Below are 16,007 nucleotides of genomic sequence, written 5' to 3' on the forward strand. Positions count from 1 at the left end.
GTTCATGGGATCTGTAGTACTGTCCCCTCTTTCATTCCTGATATTAGTAATTTGTATCCTCTCTCTTTTTTTTCAGTTATCTTGGCTAGAGGCTTATCAATTTTATCGATCTTTTCAAAGAACAAACCTTTGGTTTTATTGATTTTCTCTATTGATTTCCCGCTTTCAATTTCATCAATTTCTGCTCTAATTCTTATTACTTCTTTTCTTCTGCTTGCTTTAGATTTAATTTACGCTCCTTTTTCTAGTTTCCTAAGGTGGAAACTTAGATTATTGATTTAGATCCTTGTTCTTTTCCAATATGTGCATTCAATGCTATAAATGTCCCTCTAAACACTGCTTTCATGGCATCCCAAAAATGTTAATACATTGTATTTTCATTTTCATTTAGTTGAAAATATTTTTAAATTTCTCTTGAGCATTCTTCTTTGACTCATATGTTATTTAGAAGTATATTGTGTAATTTCCATGTATTCCGGGATTTTCCAGTTATCTTTCTGTTATTGATTACTAGTTGAATTTCATTGTGGTCTGAGTACAGACATTGTGTGATTCCTACTCTTTTAAATTTGTTAAGGTGTGTTTTATGTCCCAAAATGTGGTCCATCTCGGTGAATGTTCCTGTAAGCTTGAAAAATATGTGTATTTTGCTGTTGCTGGAGGAAGTAGTCTGTAGATGTCAATTATATCCAGTTGATTAATGGCATTGTTGGATTCAGCTATGTTCTTACTGATTTTCTGCCTGCTGGATCTGTCCATTTCTGACAGAGAGTTGTTGACGTCTCCAACTATTATAGTGGATTCATCTGTTTCTCCTTGCAGTCCTATCACTTTTGCCTCATGTAGCTTGATGCTCTGCTGTTAGGTGCATACACATTAAAGATTATTATGTCTTCTTGCAGAATTGAGCCCTTTATCATTACGTAATACCCCTCTTTATCCATGATAATCTTCTTTGCTTTGATGTCTACCCAGTCAGAAATTATTATAGTTACTCCTGCTTTCTTTTGACTAGTGTTAGCATGATATATTATCCTCCATCCATTTGCTCTTAATCTATATGTGTCTTTATATTTAAAGTGGGTTTCTTGTAGACAACAAGTCTTGTAGACAAAGTGGCTCTTGTGTTTTGACCCACTCTGATAATCTCTGACTTTTAATTGGTATGTTTAGACCACTGATGTTCAAAGTGGTTATTGATATAGTTGGAATGATGTTACCACATTTGTTACTGTTTTCTATTTGTTACCCTTGTTCTTTGTTCCTGTTTTTGTCTTCCACTCTTTTTCTGCTTTTTGTTGTTCTAACTAGTGTTTTATATGAGTCCATTTTCTCTCCTGTCTTAGCATATTGGTTATACTTCTTTTTTTTATTTGTTTACCTTTTTTTAGTGGTTACTGTCAATTTGCTATGTATATTTAAAGCCAATCCAAATCCACTTTCAAAGAATACTATAGCACTTCCCACATAGCATTAGTACCTTACAATAGCATAATAATCCAAATTCCTTCCTCTTGTCCCTTGTATCATTGATACCATTCATTTCACTTATGTATAAGCATACATAAGCATATATAATATACAAATACATAAAATATACACATACACATACATAATGAAATACATGGTTGGTATTATTTTGAATAAACTGTTATCTGTTAGATCAATTATGAAGAAAAATAAAAGTTTTTATTGTACCTTCACTTACTCTTTCTTTGATGCTCTTCCTTTCTTTATGTAGATCCAAGTTTCTGATATACATTATTTCCCTTCTCTTAAAGAACTTCTTTTAACATTTCTTGCAAGGTAGGTGTACTGGCAGCAAACTCTCAGAATTTTTGTTTGAGAAATTCTTTATTTCTTCTTCACTTTTGAATGATAATTTTGTGGGTCACAGAATTCTGGGGTGGTGGGCTTTTTTCTCTCAATACTCTAAATATTTCAGTCTGCTCTCTTCTTGCTTCCACGGTTTCTGAGGAGATGTTGAATGTAATTCTTACCTTTGTTGCTCTATAGGTAATTGTTTTTTTCTCTAGCTTTTCTCAGAATTTTTTTTTCTTTATCTTTGATTTTCTGTAGTTTGAAAATGATATGCGTAGGTGTAGTTTTGGCATTTATCCGCTTGGTGTTCTTGAGCTTCCTGAATCTGTAGTCTAGTTTCTGACTTAATTTTGGCAAATTCTCAGTCATTATTGTTTCAAGTATTTCTTCTGTCCCCTTCTCTCTTTCTTCTCCTTCTTGTATTTCCATTATGTGTATGTTACACCTTTTGTAGTTGTCCCACGATCCCTGGATATTCTATCGGTTTTTTTTCAGTCTTTTTTCGCTTTGCTTTTAGGTTTTCAAGGATTCTATTGATATATCCTCTAGCTCAGAGATTTTTGACACATCCAGTCTATATAGGGCCCACAAAAGGAATTCTTCATTTCTGTTACAGTGTTTTGATCTCTTGCATTTCTTTTTTGTTCTTTTGGACAGACAGGAACTAAAACCAAGTTGTGTATGACTCCAAACCCCATGCTCTTTTTCCTATGCTATTCTGACTTTTTAATTAAGAAAATTAGTTTCCAGTCAAAAATTTAAAAGAAACTCTTATCAAACAGCAGTAGTTTTCTTATTTGTGTAGAAGTCTAAAACCATGTTGGAGACTTAATTTTGCTCAAATCCTTGGGATGTCATTTGTATCATTGTCCTTGTGAAAGGAGCCCTCAAGAGTTGTTCAGTATGGTGACCCTGTCCCATTTCCTTTCCCCTCTTTAACTGCTCACTTCTACCTTCCTAAGAAAAAAAGCAAGAAAAGTAAATACTAGGAAATAGCTTAATGATAGTATGGAATTTTCAATTGGTCATTTTTTGTCTAGTTCCTTATTCTACTATAAAATATAAGAGAATAAATAAAGCTTTTCTTATTTGAGTCCACTCAGTGGTGAGCTGGAGTCAGTTCACATAAGTTCCAAAGAGCTGATTGTTCTCATCCTTTCCCAACCTGTGATCAATAACACCAAGATGGTACTTTGAACCCAGCCACAGTGGGTATATTCGTTTTCTATTAGTGCTATAACAAATTACCACGAATTTAGTGGCTTAAAACAACACTAATTTATTATCTTACAGTTATGTAGGTTAGAAGTCTGTCACAGGTCTCATTGGGCTGAATTCTTTTCTGGAAGCCCTAAAAGAATCCTTTTCCAAAGATTTTCCAGATTTCTAGAGGCCTCCCACATTCCTTGGCTCATGGGCCCTTTTTCTCCATTTTATTGTGTGTGTGTGTGTGAGGAAGATTGGCCCTGAGCTAACGTCTATTGCCAATCTTCCACTTTTTGCTTGAGGAAGATGGTCCCTGAGCTAACATTCATGCCAGACTTCCTCTACTTTGTATATGAGGCCCCACCACAGCATAGCTTGATGAGTGGTGTGTAGGTCCACAACCATGATCCGAACCTGCGAACCCCGGGCTGCCGAGGCAGAGCGGCCAAACTTAACCACAACAACTCTGGGCTGGGCCTCCTTTCTCCATTTTTAAAGCCAGCAACATTGCACTTCTTTGATCGTTGTTTTGTAGTCATACCTCCCTCTGACTTTCTTTTTCCAGCCTCTCTCTTCCACAATTAAGTACTCTTCTGATTACTCTGGTCCTGGACAATCCAGGATAATCTCCCTATTTTAAAGTCAGTTAATTAATAACATTAATTTCATCTGCAACCTTACTTCTCCTTTACCATGTAACCTAATACATTCTCAGGTTCCAGGCAATGGGAAGTGGACTACTTTGGGGAAAGGCATTAATCTGCCAATCACAGAAATTGGCAAATGCTACAAATCAGGATTCTGCCCACCCATCCCACCCTCAAGAGCTGGTTGCTAAACATTTACCAGCACACCACTGCTACAAGCAATCATGAGGGAACATCAGACAAACCCCTTATAAGAATTATAGGATTAAGGCAATTTGACAGGATTCTTCTAACAAAGTTGCTTTGTAACTTAAGATGTTTAAATATACTACATAACAGGGAATAATAAATTACTCTTTGACCAATTTAAAACAAATCAAGTTTCCAAAGTATCTTCACTTAGGACGATTTAAATGGAGTTTGAAAATCTTGTGTAGCATTGACTCCTCTTTCTGGTTAGGAACAGACAGAAAAAGGTTATTATAGAGTATATAAGCTGTTACCTTTTAAGATTAAAAAACAACTGCAGGGGAAGAGACCTGAGATAAATTTGTCAAGATGCTTTTTGTCATTCATATAGCATCAAAGGATTCTTTCAATATCAAGCATGGATTAAGTCAGTATTATTTTCAACCTAGGAGAGATGACCTGCATATCAAGATTTTAATTCACTGAGTCATAATGCAAATTAGAGAGGGTGGAACATTATTATGGCATGCTATGTGGGCAGGCATTGCTTTAGCAAACCTAAGGAGAAACATAAATCACACCACTTCTTAGTCTTATAGTTCTCGTGTAAAAGGTGGTCACCTCGTCCACATGTTGAAATCGATAATATTTGCAATAAGGGATCATTTGATCAGATTGTTGGTAGTTGGACAAGCTTCTACTAAATAGTCCTTTTCTTTCCTTTCTTTTATATAATGTGGGTTTTAGGAGTTTCCCATTAAAGTTTCCAACAGAAGGAGAAGAGGAAATGAATTCTAGGGTTTATAATTATAATAACAAATATTTAAATAATGCTTCTTCCACCAGGGGAAATTCTAAGCCTCTTACATACATAATGCTATTTAATTGTAATGACAACCCTATAAGACAGGTCTAGAGGCTTCAAGGAATGAACTCTGAAGGCAAACAGCTTGGATTCAAATCCTGGTTCCACCACTTCCTAGTTGTTATACTTTGGGCATATTTTTATGCTTTGGGTTCCTCATTCATCTAAAAGAAGGGGGAGTAGTAATAAGTCTGCTTTATAATGTTGTAATTAGTAATAAATGAGGTAATACATGCAAAGAGCTTAGTGTGGTGCCTGGCTCAATAATGTTATCTATTATTGGTATTAGTTTCATTCTGACATGAGATGCTTTCTTATAACCCTTTCTCTTGTCTTTTTTTCTTTCTACATAACCAAGAAAAGTGGAGATTTTCCCCAAAGATGAATTCTACCAACCACCCTAGAGGAATGGGACCAACTGCTATCATAGGAAATATTGAAGTGTCGTAAATATATATATATTTTTTATTTCATTTAAAACTTAAATTTCAAATTAACATATAAGGTCAAAAGCAATTGTTAAAATAACAATGTTCCTAAATGCCATATTTGGGCATTTTTGAGAAAGTGGTTACAGAATAGCATTCTAACATATTCTCTACACCTCTAAAAGAAAGCCTTGGACATATAAAAATGTTTTCTGCAATTATTTTAACTGTGCTGAGCATGCATTGCTCTTACAATTGGAAAGAAAAGAAAAAATGGGAAGAAAGAAAATGGATAGTTTGGAGCAATGAGGACTATGGATTGTGGACTTTAAGGTCTTTTTTTTTTTTTTTAAATAAAAGGAGGACCTATATGGTTTTATTTGTGCCTGTATCTATTTGCTTTTCTTCATTCAGATTCATCTTGATTGAAATGTGGAATTAAAAAATAGCTTTCAAATTCCAGGAAAGGAGATGTTTTAGTACAAACATAATGCTCTAGTTGGAAATAAAAAAGACCTATTACAAAATTACCAACTGGGGGTGGTGGCGAGGGAGCATAATTCAGAATCATTTTGCAAAAGGCATTCCACCATCTCCAATTCTGATTCTCTGCCTCCATCAAGAGTCATTTGTAACCACTTAAGACTAGATACTCTGCTCTAGACACTTGATGAACTGGCCTTTTATTTATCTACTTAACAAATATTTATTGAACACCAACTACATGCTAGGTACCATTCTAGGTGTTGAGGATACATCAACAAACAAAATGGACAAAATGGACAAACGGACAAAAGGTCATGGAGCTTACATTTTAGTTGGGGGAGATATTTCAAACAAAATATAACAGTAAATACTGAGGAGAGAAACAAAGAGACGGGAAATAAAACGTGATGAGGGTGAAGTAGGGTGTGAAATTTTGGACAAGGAAGTCCTCATTGAAAAGGTGACACTGGAGCAAAGACTAGAAAAAAGTGAGAGAAGCCTTTCCAACATTTAGGGAAGAGAATTCCAAGCCAGGGAAGGGCAGGAATGTGCTTCTGTTTGTGGAAGATCAAGTAAATCCACGACAGAGGTGTGTGAGCAAAATGGAGAATAGCAGAAAGCAGAGTCAGAAAGTTTTTTTAAAAGTATCTAGCTTTCATTGAGTAAAATGGGAAAATCTTGGTGGGTTTTGAGCAAAGGAAGGTCATATTCTGACTTACATATTAAAGATCACTTTGGCTGCTGTGTTGTAAACAGACTGTAGACAGGGAGAACAGCTGAGAGGTTATTTTAATAATCCAGGTTAGATGATGATGGCTGAGGACCAAGGTGATAGTGGAAGAATTGTGTTGAAAACAGTGAGATTCTGGGTATATTTTGAAGGTAGAGCAAACATGATTTATTGATACATTGGATATGGGGGTGTTAAAAGTTAATGAAGACTCCAAGGATTTTGGCCTCAACTACTGCAAGGAGTATGTTCCTATAAATTGATATCATTGAAGGCAGTGGGATTGAGATTGTGGATATGGAAATTGAGATGTTCACAAGTTCAGAATTGGACATGTTAGATTTAAGAGACCTATTATACATCCACATGGAGAGGTCAAGCGAACAGAAATGCATATAATCATATATAATGTGTGTATACATACATATACATATGGAAAAACACCCAGTCTGAAAGATTACCTTGAACATCCCAAGCATGGTATGTGAAGCATGAGACTGGATGAAGAGATTGCAGATACTGAAAAGGTTCAGTGTTTTTCCCTTTGGGGCACTGCAATGCTAAAAGGTCACGAAGATGAAAGTGCACCACCAAGAGACTGAGTAGAAAAGCCAATGATGTAAAAGAATAACAAAGACAGTATGGTGTTCTAGAGACTAAGGGATGACAATGTTTCAAGAGGAGCTCTGTCAACTGTTACTGTTAGGTCAAAGTGAGTACTGATGACTGACTTCTGAATTTAGAAATGTGGAGGTCATTGATGACCTTAACAAGAGCATTTTTAGTGGAGTGGTAAGGGTAAGACCTGATCAGCGTGGGTTAATAAACTTGAAAGAAGTGAAGTTCAGTATAATTTTTGCTTGGCTCTTACGGGAAGCATTTGTAAATTCTGAAAACTGCAACTTTTCAAAACTACATAAATCCTAACCCCAGATATCTGTATTTAAATACAGCTTTGCCTGGTGACCTCATTAAGATGGAGAAGTGACAAAGCAAGTCTGTTGTAAAATTAAGCACAGTAAAAGCACAATTCTAAACAAATTCACTTGAAAGAAAAAAAAAAAGCCTATCTTTCCTGGCAGCATTGACATCTGATGCATTCCTAATGGACAATCTACTTCTATTGCCATTGTAGCTCCTGAATAGCAGTAATGGCACGTAGTTTCTTCAAAATATACTATACTTCATGCCAAACTTAACATTCATTCTTACATAGGAAAGTCCTGAAGATGCTAAAGTTTAAGAATCCTTAAGGATCCATATGATTGTCTTCAATACTAGAAAATGCTGTTACTTCTTTCTTAATATAGCATTTATTTGGAACTGCTTAGTAAAATGTTCTTCAAAATAAATGTTTTCCAATAACTTAGCTATCTATAACTAAGGCCACCATGTTTCTCCACACAACTTTAAACTTTGAGGTGATTTGTACCCAAGTGTCTACAGCAGTTGTCAAGAGGGGTGGGAATGGGGCAATTTTGCCCACCAGTGGACATCTGGCAATGTCTGCGGGCATTTTTTGTCCGGAGGCAACCTGGGGAGGTGTAGAGTGCTATCAACTTCCAGTGGTAGAGGACAGGGTCACTCTTAAATATGCTAAAATGCACAGGACAGGCTGCTACAAGTTATCTGACTTGGAAAGTCAATAGCGGTAAGGTTGAAAAACCCCACTCTAGAGACTGAAAATACACAAGAAACTCAGGAGCTTAAAGTATAAGGTGTCAAGGAACTGAAATGCACTCTACACTCTAGATCCAAGACCACCTGGGTTCAAACATCTACCTTTGAGCCAACAGAATGTAGTTCAGTAATTTAATTAATCCAAGTCTTAACTTCCTCAACTGTTTAAAAAAAATTTTTTTAAGTATTTGAGATAATCCATGTTGAATTACATGAATTAGTTCCTGACATGTAAAATGTGCTCTACTGTATAAACAAAGTATTTCAATTATTTATACATTAATCCAAAACGTCTCAAATTCCTCAAATGTTTCTATGACATGATGACTTAGCTGCTCACACCTGTGTGAAAACTTATAAAAGATACAGTTAATTCTTGATTAGCCACCACTGAAATGTTCTGTTCAATCACCATTTAAGACTCTGCTAAAAGGCCTGAGCCATGTAACACTAACATACACATTAATATTTTCTCCAATTGAATTCCAATTCCATAGTCCATCTCTCACACTTTCCCCACTTAAAATTGCTACTAATGTACTTCCCAGCCTTTGAAAACCTGCCAAGGCTCAGCAGTTCTCAAGATCTCTTCTTGGCTCCTAGCTCCATGGTTAGCAGTAACAGACTCAGATCCAACTACAATTTCCAACAGCAAAACCACAGTGACTGATAACCTTGAAAATCTTCAGCAAAGAGAATGCCATGGTAAAAACTACTGTTAACAACTGCACACGCTGACATCAGCCAGTAACAGAAATCCAGAGGTTTCCATTTTGCCAATGCCAGAGGCTTGAATATTCTTCCTGACCTGCCTTTGTATAATTTCCAGGTCTAGTTGTTAAATATGCTCCAGTGAAGTTACCAATGGCCTACACAGAAAATGAAAATGTTTTATTGAGCAGCTTAAAGTCTTATTTTCAATTTATATAAACATATAGAAATTCAAGAAATTCCTTAAATTCTAATAATTTATTTCTTATAAAGTTCAGAGCAGATTTTCAGCATTAAATAGTCACACATATCAAGTTTCAGATATTTATTAATCAGTGTAAACCCCAACATAACACACCAACATGATTTCGTGCATTTAGAGGGGGAATATTTCCTGGTTAAGTGGAAAATTGTGCGGATGGCTTCTGGAAGACCTTCATTCTAAGCAGCTTTATAGTGAAACATTTCATTTAGAAGTCTGGACCTTCTTTCTTCAGTTTGCTGTAATCTACATTCACCGAGAAGAACTTGGAAAAGAAAAAAGATATTTTAGATAACCTATCAAATACACAGAGATGGTACAGAAGTTTTAGAATTATTTATATTCAGTTTTCTATATAAAAACTACAGACCTGAATTTTTTATTAAGAATACTTAACAACATAAAAGTGATTCAAGAAAGACACTAAAATTCCACCCTTTAAAAATGGTTTTGGCAAAGTAAAAATATTCAATCCACCTCAGAAGAGTAGTGTTAATATAATCTGTTAGTCAGAATCTATTAAAATTTCTTCTATTTCACAGTAAATAATTAAGAATTCCTTCTGATACATACTTCCAGTTCTTATTGTTTTACTTCCATCTTTACTAAGTACACAAATGAATCTCCAACAGAATAGAGGAAAACCAAGAATCATCATCGCTACTTGGTTAGCAGAGTGCTATAATCTAGATAGGACAGATTCACAGCAACCAAGGTAGGCTAGTAGATATGGTAACACTTTGTTGTGGGGTTTACATAACTTTTTAAACACAAACTGGCTTGCCTTGACGGCTCTTCTCTTCTCTGTGTCTCTCACTTAGAAGTTTCCTTAATTTCCTAACCCAGATTGCATCAATATTAAACTGACACCTGACCACTCTAGTACAAACGCTTTTAAATAATACTGTTTTTGCTTTTAAATAATACTGTATTTAAATAATACTGTATATTTGAAAATTTGTAATTCCCAAAACTTCCTTATATTCAACTAAAATTATAGAAATAAATCTTACTATTTTACTATGATTGCCTTAAAAAAAACTGCTTCTAACTCTCAAAAACTTTTTTTTTAATAATTTATATTTGAAACCGCTCCAGTTTCTACTCAGGAAACATTAGGATTTGTACATAAGTCCAAATAAGGCTATAATCTTAAGTTTACTCATTCTCATGCCAAAGAACACTGAAGAGGTTGTGCTAGAATTACTTTAAGACTACGCTATTTAACTCCAAAAGAATCCAAACTGCAGAATCATCAACATTTTCCTCACAGAGTTTTAAAGCAAAAACCTCATAAATATGTATCCATTATTTCTTCAAACGCTTTTTAAAATTTCTCCAAACATACCCTAACTTCTTTATCTCTAACTAAAGTGAGAAAAATTCTTACTTTACTTGACTTGTAAAAAAAGAAAAATTCCCCAGTTGTAAAGCTTATCCTTGAGGTACATACAGACTTTCATAGACAGAGAAGTAAGAATAAGCCATAAAGCAGTATCCTTTGTTCTGACAGTGTTCTTACGAAGCAACTGAACCTAAACAACGAGACTTAAAAAAGAAACTAACTGTGCTCTCTCTAACATGTTAACAAAATGCTACAGGGAATATTTATAAAAGGAACTGCAGGTTATACATTAAGAAGAAATAAACACTTGTTGGGCTCTTCTAATAGATGCCAGGCACTGTGGGCAGAAAGCTTTATGTTTATCTTATTTAATTATCACAATTAACTAATTTTTACTAAGATACTCAGTAAGAAAATTCTTACTCTTAATGACTCATTCTTATTTTCTAAAAGAGGCAACTGAAGATCAAGTTATATGATTTGCCAAACACTGATTAAGCAGCAGGATCAAGCCGTTATACCCATGCAGAGTGGAAAGGTCATGGTATCTTTGCCTGTTTTCTCAAAACTAAGCAAGCTTCTGATGCATTTACTTCTACTCCGTTTCACAGGCCAGTATCAAAATTCTCTATTTACGTAATTTTCAACTCTGCTTTAGTTTTCAGCTTCCATTCCCCCGTTGTTTTTCTCAATTTAACGGTGGCTACTCGGAAGGTCTGTGGAACAACAGTTTAGCAAGGCGCAACATACTCTGATCTTGGCTTTGGGGCATTTTATTCAGTGGAGAAGTGTTGCTGGGCCTTTGATGCTTAAACTCTATTTTAGTCTCCTCTTTTGTTTGTATTAGTTAGCTTTTGCTAGATTATAAAGGGGCAACAAATAACCCCCAAATCTTAGTGCCCTACCAAAACAAAGGTTTATTTTTCACTCGCATTATATACCATTTTATAAGCTGACTGTTGCATGATGTCTTCATCCCAATCCTGGACTGAATGAATAACCCTTAATGTCAATTTTGGTCTCAGGACAGATGGAAAAGAAAAATGGGGAACACACAGTGGTTCATAAGTAGCAGAGATCACTTCCCCTCACTTATGATTGGCCACAGCCAAGTCACATGGCCAAACCTGATGTCAATGGGCCAGAAAAACAAATTCTCATAGGTGAGGGACAGTGAATGATGAGAGAGAATAATCTAGTCTACCTCATTGTTTGGGTTTAGAAGCAGTAGTAGGGCTTCGTTCACTCTAAGCTCACAAGTTTCTGGACTTTTATTTCTCCTTGTAAACTGCCCAATTCTTCTACAAGCTCACCTCTTGGGAAATACAGCCAGTAACAGTCCACTAACATCCTGTTTCCAAAATCTTTTTCTTTTTTTCAGAAAAAGCTTCTTTTTAGAAGCTCTTTAGACACATGATCTACCTTCCAAGTTATAGCAGGTGACTTTATCAAGCCTGGACTCTGAGTAACTATGACACTGATATTATACACTTGGGTAAATTGTATGGTATGTGAATTATACCTTAATAAAGTTGCCTTGGTTTTTTTTTGTTTTTATTTATTTTTTTTTGACACTGCTATGCTTTGCCTTTGTATGCAAAATTTTTACACATAAGGACGTTAACGTTTGGGGAATCAACAAATGGCTTCAGATTTGCGACAACACGGAAGGACCTTGAGAGCATTAAGCTAAGTGAGATAAGTCACACAGAAAGACAAATATCAAATATCACTTACATGTGGAATCTAAAAAAAGCTGAATTTGTAAAAACAGAAAGTAGAATGGTTGTTGGGGGGATATTGGGGAGATGATGTTTAAGGGTACAAACTTACAACTAATAAACAAGTAAGTTCTGGAGATCTAAAGTACAACACAATCATTAGTCAACAACACTGTATTGTAAACTTCAAAGTTGCTTAGAGACTAGATGTTAACTGTTCTCAACACAGAAAGAATAATTATGTGATGTGACAAAGGTGTCAGCTAACACCAGTGCGGTAATCATACTGCAACGTATCAAACCAACAGGCTGTATACCTCAAACACACACGATGTTCTATGTCAATTATATCTCAATAAAATAGTCTCAGTCCACGAAATCATTCTTTGGAAGAGTAGTTCCACAAAGCACTCTTCAAAAAAGATGTTATAAAGTTTATCTAGAAGGTTCATGGTAAAATGTAAGTTTCAGCTGACTTTCACTTCTTCCTACTAACACTCATCTGAAATATTTCAACTATACCAACAAGGAAAAATAGTCAACCCAACCATCCACTAGATTAGGGCCACTCAAAGTGTGGTCCATGGACCAGCAGCTTCAGCGGCATCTGAAACCCTATTAGAAATGCAAATTCTCAGTCTCCACAACAGACCATCTGAGTCAGAATCTCTGGGTGTGGAGCTGAAGATTCTGTGTGTAACAACCTCTCCAGTTGATGCCTATGCACACTGAAGTTTGTGAACCTCTGCACTAGAATATCTAAGATCCAGGAAGACAGTAAACGATAGCTATACTATCCCCTCCTTTTTTTCTTAGTCAAATCAGCAGAATTAAGACATTATCTTAATTTCATATCCAGAGTCTAAAGTCTGTGAATAAAATCCCTAGAAAAAAATATTTATTAGAAAGCTATGCCATTTTAATTTACCAGAACAATCTAGCAGCTCCTCAAAAGTCATTATGATGGAATTTTACTTGTACATCCAATTTCAAAAAACACTACTCAATGGCAAAACTTATTAAAAGATACTTTCAGCAATTCTGAAACAATTTTGTAGCTTACCTTGTATTGATCATTGGGACCCAGTTTGTTCCAGGGTTCTGGGTTATTCTTTCTGTCCCAACTAAAAGGAACAATACGTTGTACTTGTTATAGTAATAAAACACTATTTAAAATAGTTTTGTACTTCTTAAGAAGCTAATATCTTGAACAGACCAATCTCATTTTCTATAGGTGAAGGACAGTGGTGTTTTCATTTTGGAGCTGAAACAAAGATAGGCCCTCCAACAAGCAATCCCATGTAATCAACTAGAAAAAAGGTAGACGACACAGCCTTGGGGGCAGCTGTCCTCACCCCTATCCCTGTCATAGGCAAGCTTACACTTGACTTTTACTAAATTTTCTATTTCATCAATGAAGTGAAAAACAACAAAGCGCTCAGAATAACCATGAATCAATCTTTTCGTTGTCTGTTGTTTTCCAACTTCAAAAAGAAACATTCTTTATTGTGGAAGAGCGGGCCACAAACATTTACACTTACCAGCAACCCGGATTAAGTATTTTATAAAAACAGTTATTATCTCACAATGTTACAAGATAGGTATTAGCAGTTCTACTCTACCAGTGAGAAAATGGGACTCAGAGAAATTTAGATAATCTCATGAACCAGGAAAAGTAAATGACAACAGCAGAACTGGGATCTGAACTTACTGTATGACTACAAAACTCAGGTTCTTTCTACTAGTACTTGATGCTGCCTCCCTAGAAAGACTGTGGCTCCTAAACCAGCTTGATAAACCATCAAAGTTCTAAACATTTTAAAGGACTCACCTGACATCTGGATTGAACATCGCCAGGCGCAAGACATAGAGCGCTGCTCCAGTACCTCCCGCTCCAATAAAGATAAAGAGGGGGATCAACTAGAAGCAAACATAAAATTGACAACAATTAATCACCATCTTCAAACACCTAGACGTCGACAACAGAAAGGCTACCGTGGCTTCTACACATTGATTCTCGAGTCTCCAACTGCTATTTTTCAATCTTGTCTAAATATCTGAATAAAGGTGGATCTTACATTCAGTAAGATTTCTTTTTACTGTCTTCAAAAGAAAGAAACGGAATTTCCAAAGAATGTGAAGATGATTCTGTTTTAATGTAGAAAAAAATTATATTCAAATTTAAAAATTTCCAAGAAAATATATCAAGTCTTCTTCATTTCTTTAATACTTATACATCAGTCTCAGTAAATTTCCCAGCATCCTTTAGGTCCAGGCTTGAAAAACAAGCTTTTGGCAAATTTACTTAAACTTGTCTCGATATAAGCCTAAAGAAAAACAAATTCTGTGAAGTAAAAAGCCTGAATGAGCAAACAGAAACACTCCCATTACAAATATCGGTTTGGGGCATCATCTCTGAAAACATACTGCTACCAACGCTTAATGTGTAGTTAGGCAACTGGGTTTAGGATAAAGATTAAAGACTGCGTAATGGAGTTTTAAGGCCACAGCACGCTGTTGTGCTAGGGAAAAATGAGAGGTACAAAAGAATTTAACTGCGATTAAACTCTGCGCCACCAAACTCCCCAAAAATGTCAAGACAAGAGGATTCCAAGATCAGAGACCCTCACTGTCACAAGGCCTGGTGGTGCAATGCGGTGAGTATAACATGCTTAACACACAGCAACAACAGACAGAACACCTGACCTTTGCCGGTCTCTAATCCACACAGCGCACAACTATCCTTCTAGGTGCCACCAACCTGAGAGGGTGCGGCCACCACATTGCTCCAACCTTCACCAGTTTATTTTCCTTGAAGGAATCCCTCACCTCCCGCCCGCCTGCACTGGAACGATGCATGGCTTAGAAGGTCAGAGCTCAATGGCCTGAGACAACGAGGAGGACAGCACAAAGTGCGGCAAGGTCCACCCCGAGGAACGGTAAGTGGCTGTGAAGGAGCAAGCTCCCAGGGGGCGGAAGCAGCCTCCACCAACACAAGATGGACAGGTGAGGACACTGGGAAAGGGGTCACGACTTACGCTCGGATGTTTCTTGGCCTGACCGAGGATGTGGCGGAGCATGGCTGCGGCAGAGGCCTCAAATCCGGGAGGTCAGAAAAACAAACCGGCAAAACTCGGGACTCAGTAGTCACTGCACCGAGGCTGAGCGGACGTTCAAAGTCACTCAGGACCTCCTACCTGAAGGACCCCTGGCTCGGAGGGCAGCTTGCGGCAGGAGGGCCCGGATGCTGCTGTCCGTAATAGTGCCTGCTTTGATCCAGTGCCTCACGCGTCCTCTGTAACCTGGCCAGACCTTCAGCGTTCCACTCCAAAGCGAAACATTCTCATTCCTGTGCTATGTATATTTATGACGGGTAAATTGGTGCGTCGAAACCAGAACACTTCGATTGACTAGACAGGCACTTTCTTGGGAAGCCACGCGTTGAGAAATGGGGCCCACGGGAAGACGGACAGGCCGGGCGCTCCGCGGTCGGGGTCCTCTTGCTAGGCTCCAGCGAGCCGGTGCCGCGCGCTGAGGCGCTGGGGGCGCGCGTGCCGGGCGCGCGCCGGCCGTCCCGGAGCGCCGCCAAGGGAGCCGCGCGGCGCCTGTGGCTGCTGCGCGCCGGGCGCCGGGAGGGCGGGTCGAGTCTCTCGCCGCTAAGGTCAGCGCCTGCGGTTTAAGAAGATGCAGCTGCTTCCTGTCTGAGACTGTCGCTTACGAGCAGAAGTTAAAAACTAGTAAATGACTTAAAGATGGCAGTAGTCCTGTCAATGTGATCTTTAAACCCTCAGGTCTTGGCCCTCAATTGAATTCAGATCCTCCAGGACCTTTTTGACATTGCCACTATCCCCCCTCCCTGGGCCCGAAATTGCATTCTTAACATGTATTTTCAATGGCATGTCGCTACACATAATCT

At 37.3% G+C, this 16,007-nt stretch overlaps 1 protein-coding gene across 1 annotated transcript; it reads right to left on the reverse strand.

Moving 5' to 3' along the window:
- Positions 1-9,073: 9,073 nt before the first annotated feature.
- Positions 9,074-15,287, reverse strand: NDUFA4 (NDUFA4 mitochondrial complex associated). The gene is made up of 4 exons (XM_046668799.1): positions 15,130-15,287; positions 13,923-14,011; positions 13,155-13,215; positions 9,074-9,290 (listed from the first exon to the last, which is right to left on the reverse strand). The coding sequence occupies exons 1-4, from the start codon at positions 15,169-15,171 to the stop codon at positions 9,234-9,236; spliced, it is 249 nt and encodes an 82-aa protein (XP_046524755.1). The 5' UTR covers positions 15,172-15,287; the 3' UTR covers positions 9,074-9,233.
- Between the last annotated feature and the right edge of the window lie 720 nt (positions 15,288-16,007).

This window comes from Equus quagga, chromosome 8 (genome assembly GCF_021613505.1).
Source record: "Equus quagga isolate Etosha38 chromosome 8, UCLA_HA_Equagga_1.0, whole genome shotgun sequence".
NCBI lineage: Eukaryota > Metazoa > Chordata > Mammalia > Perissodactyla > Equidae > Equus > Equus quagga.

Coding starts and splice junctions, on each gene's coding strand:
- NDUFA4 (XM_046668799.1), bottom strand. CDS start 15,171: ATGCTCCGCCACATCCTCGGTCAGGCCAAGAAACATCCGAGC. Junction 14,012..15,129: donor AGGCCAAGAAACATCCGAGC/GTAAGTCGTGAC, acceptor GTTTGCTTCTAG/TTGATCCCCCTCTTTATCTT. Junction 13,216..13,922: donor ATGTTCAATCCAGATGTCAG/GTGAGTCCTTTA, acceptor TGTTCCTTTTAG/TTGGGACAGAAAGAATAACC.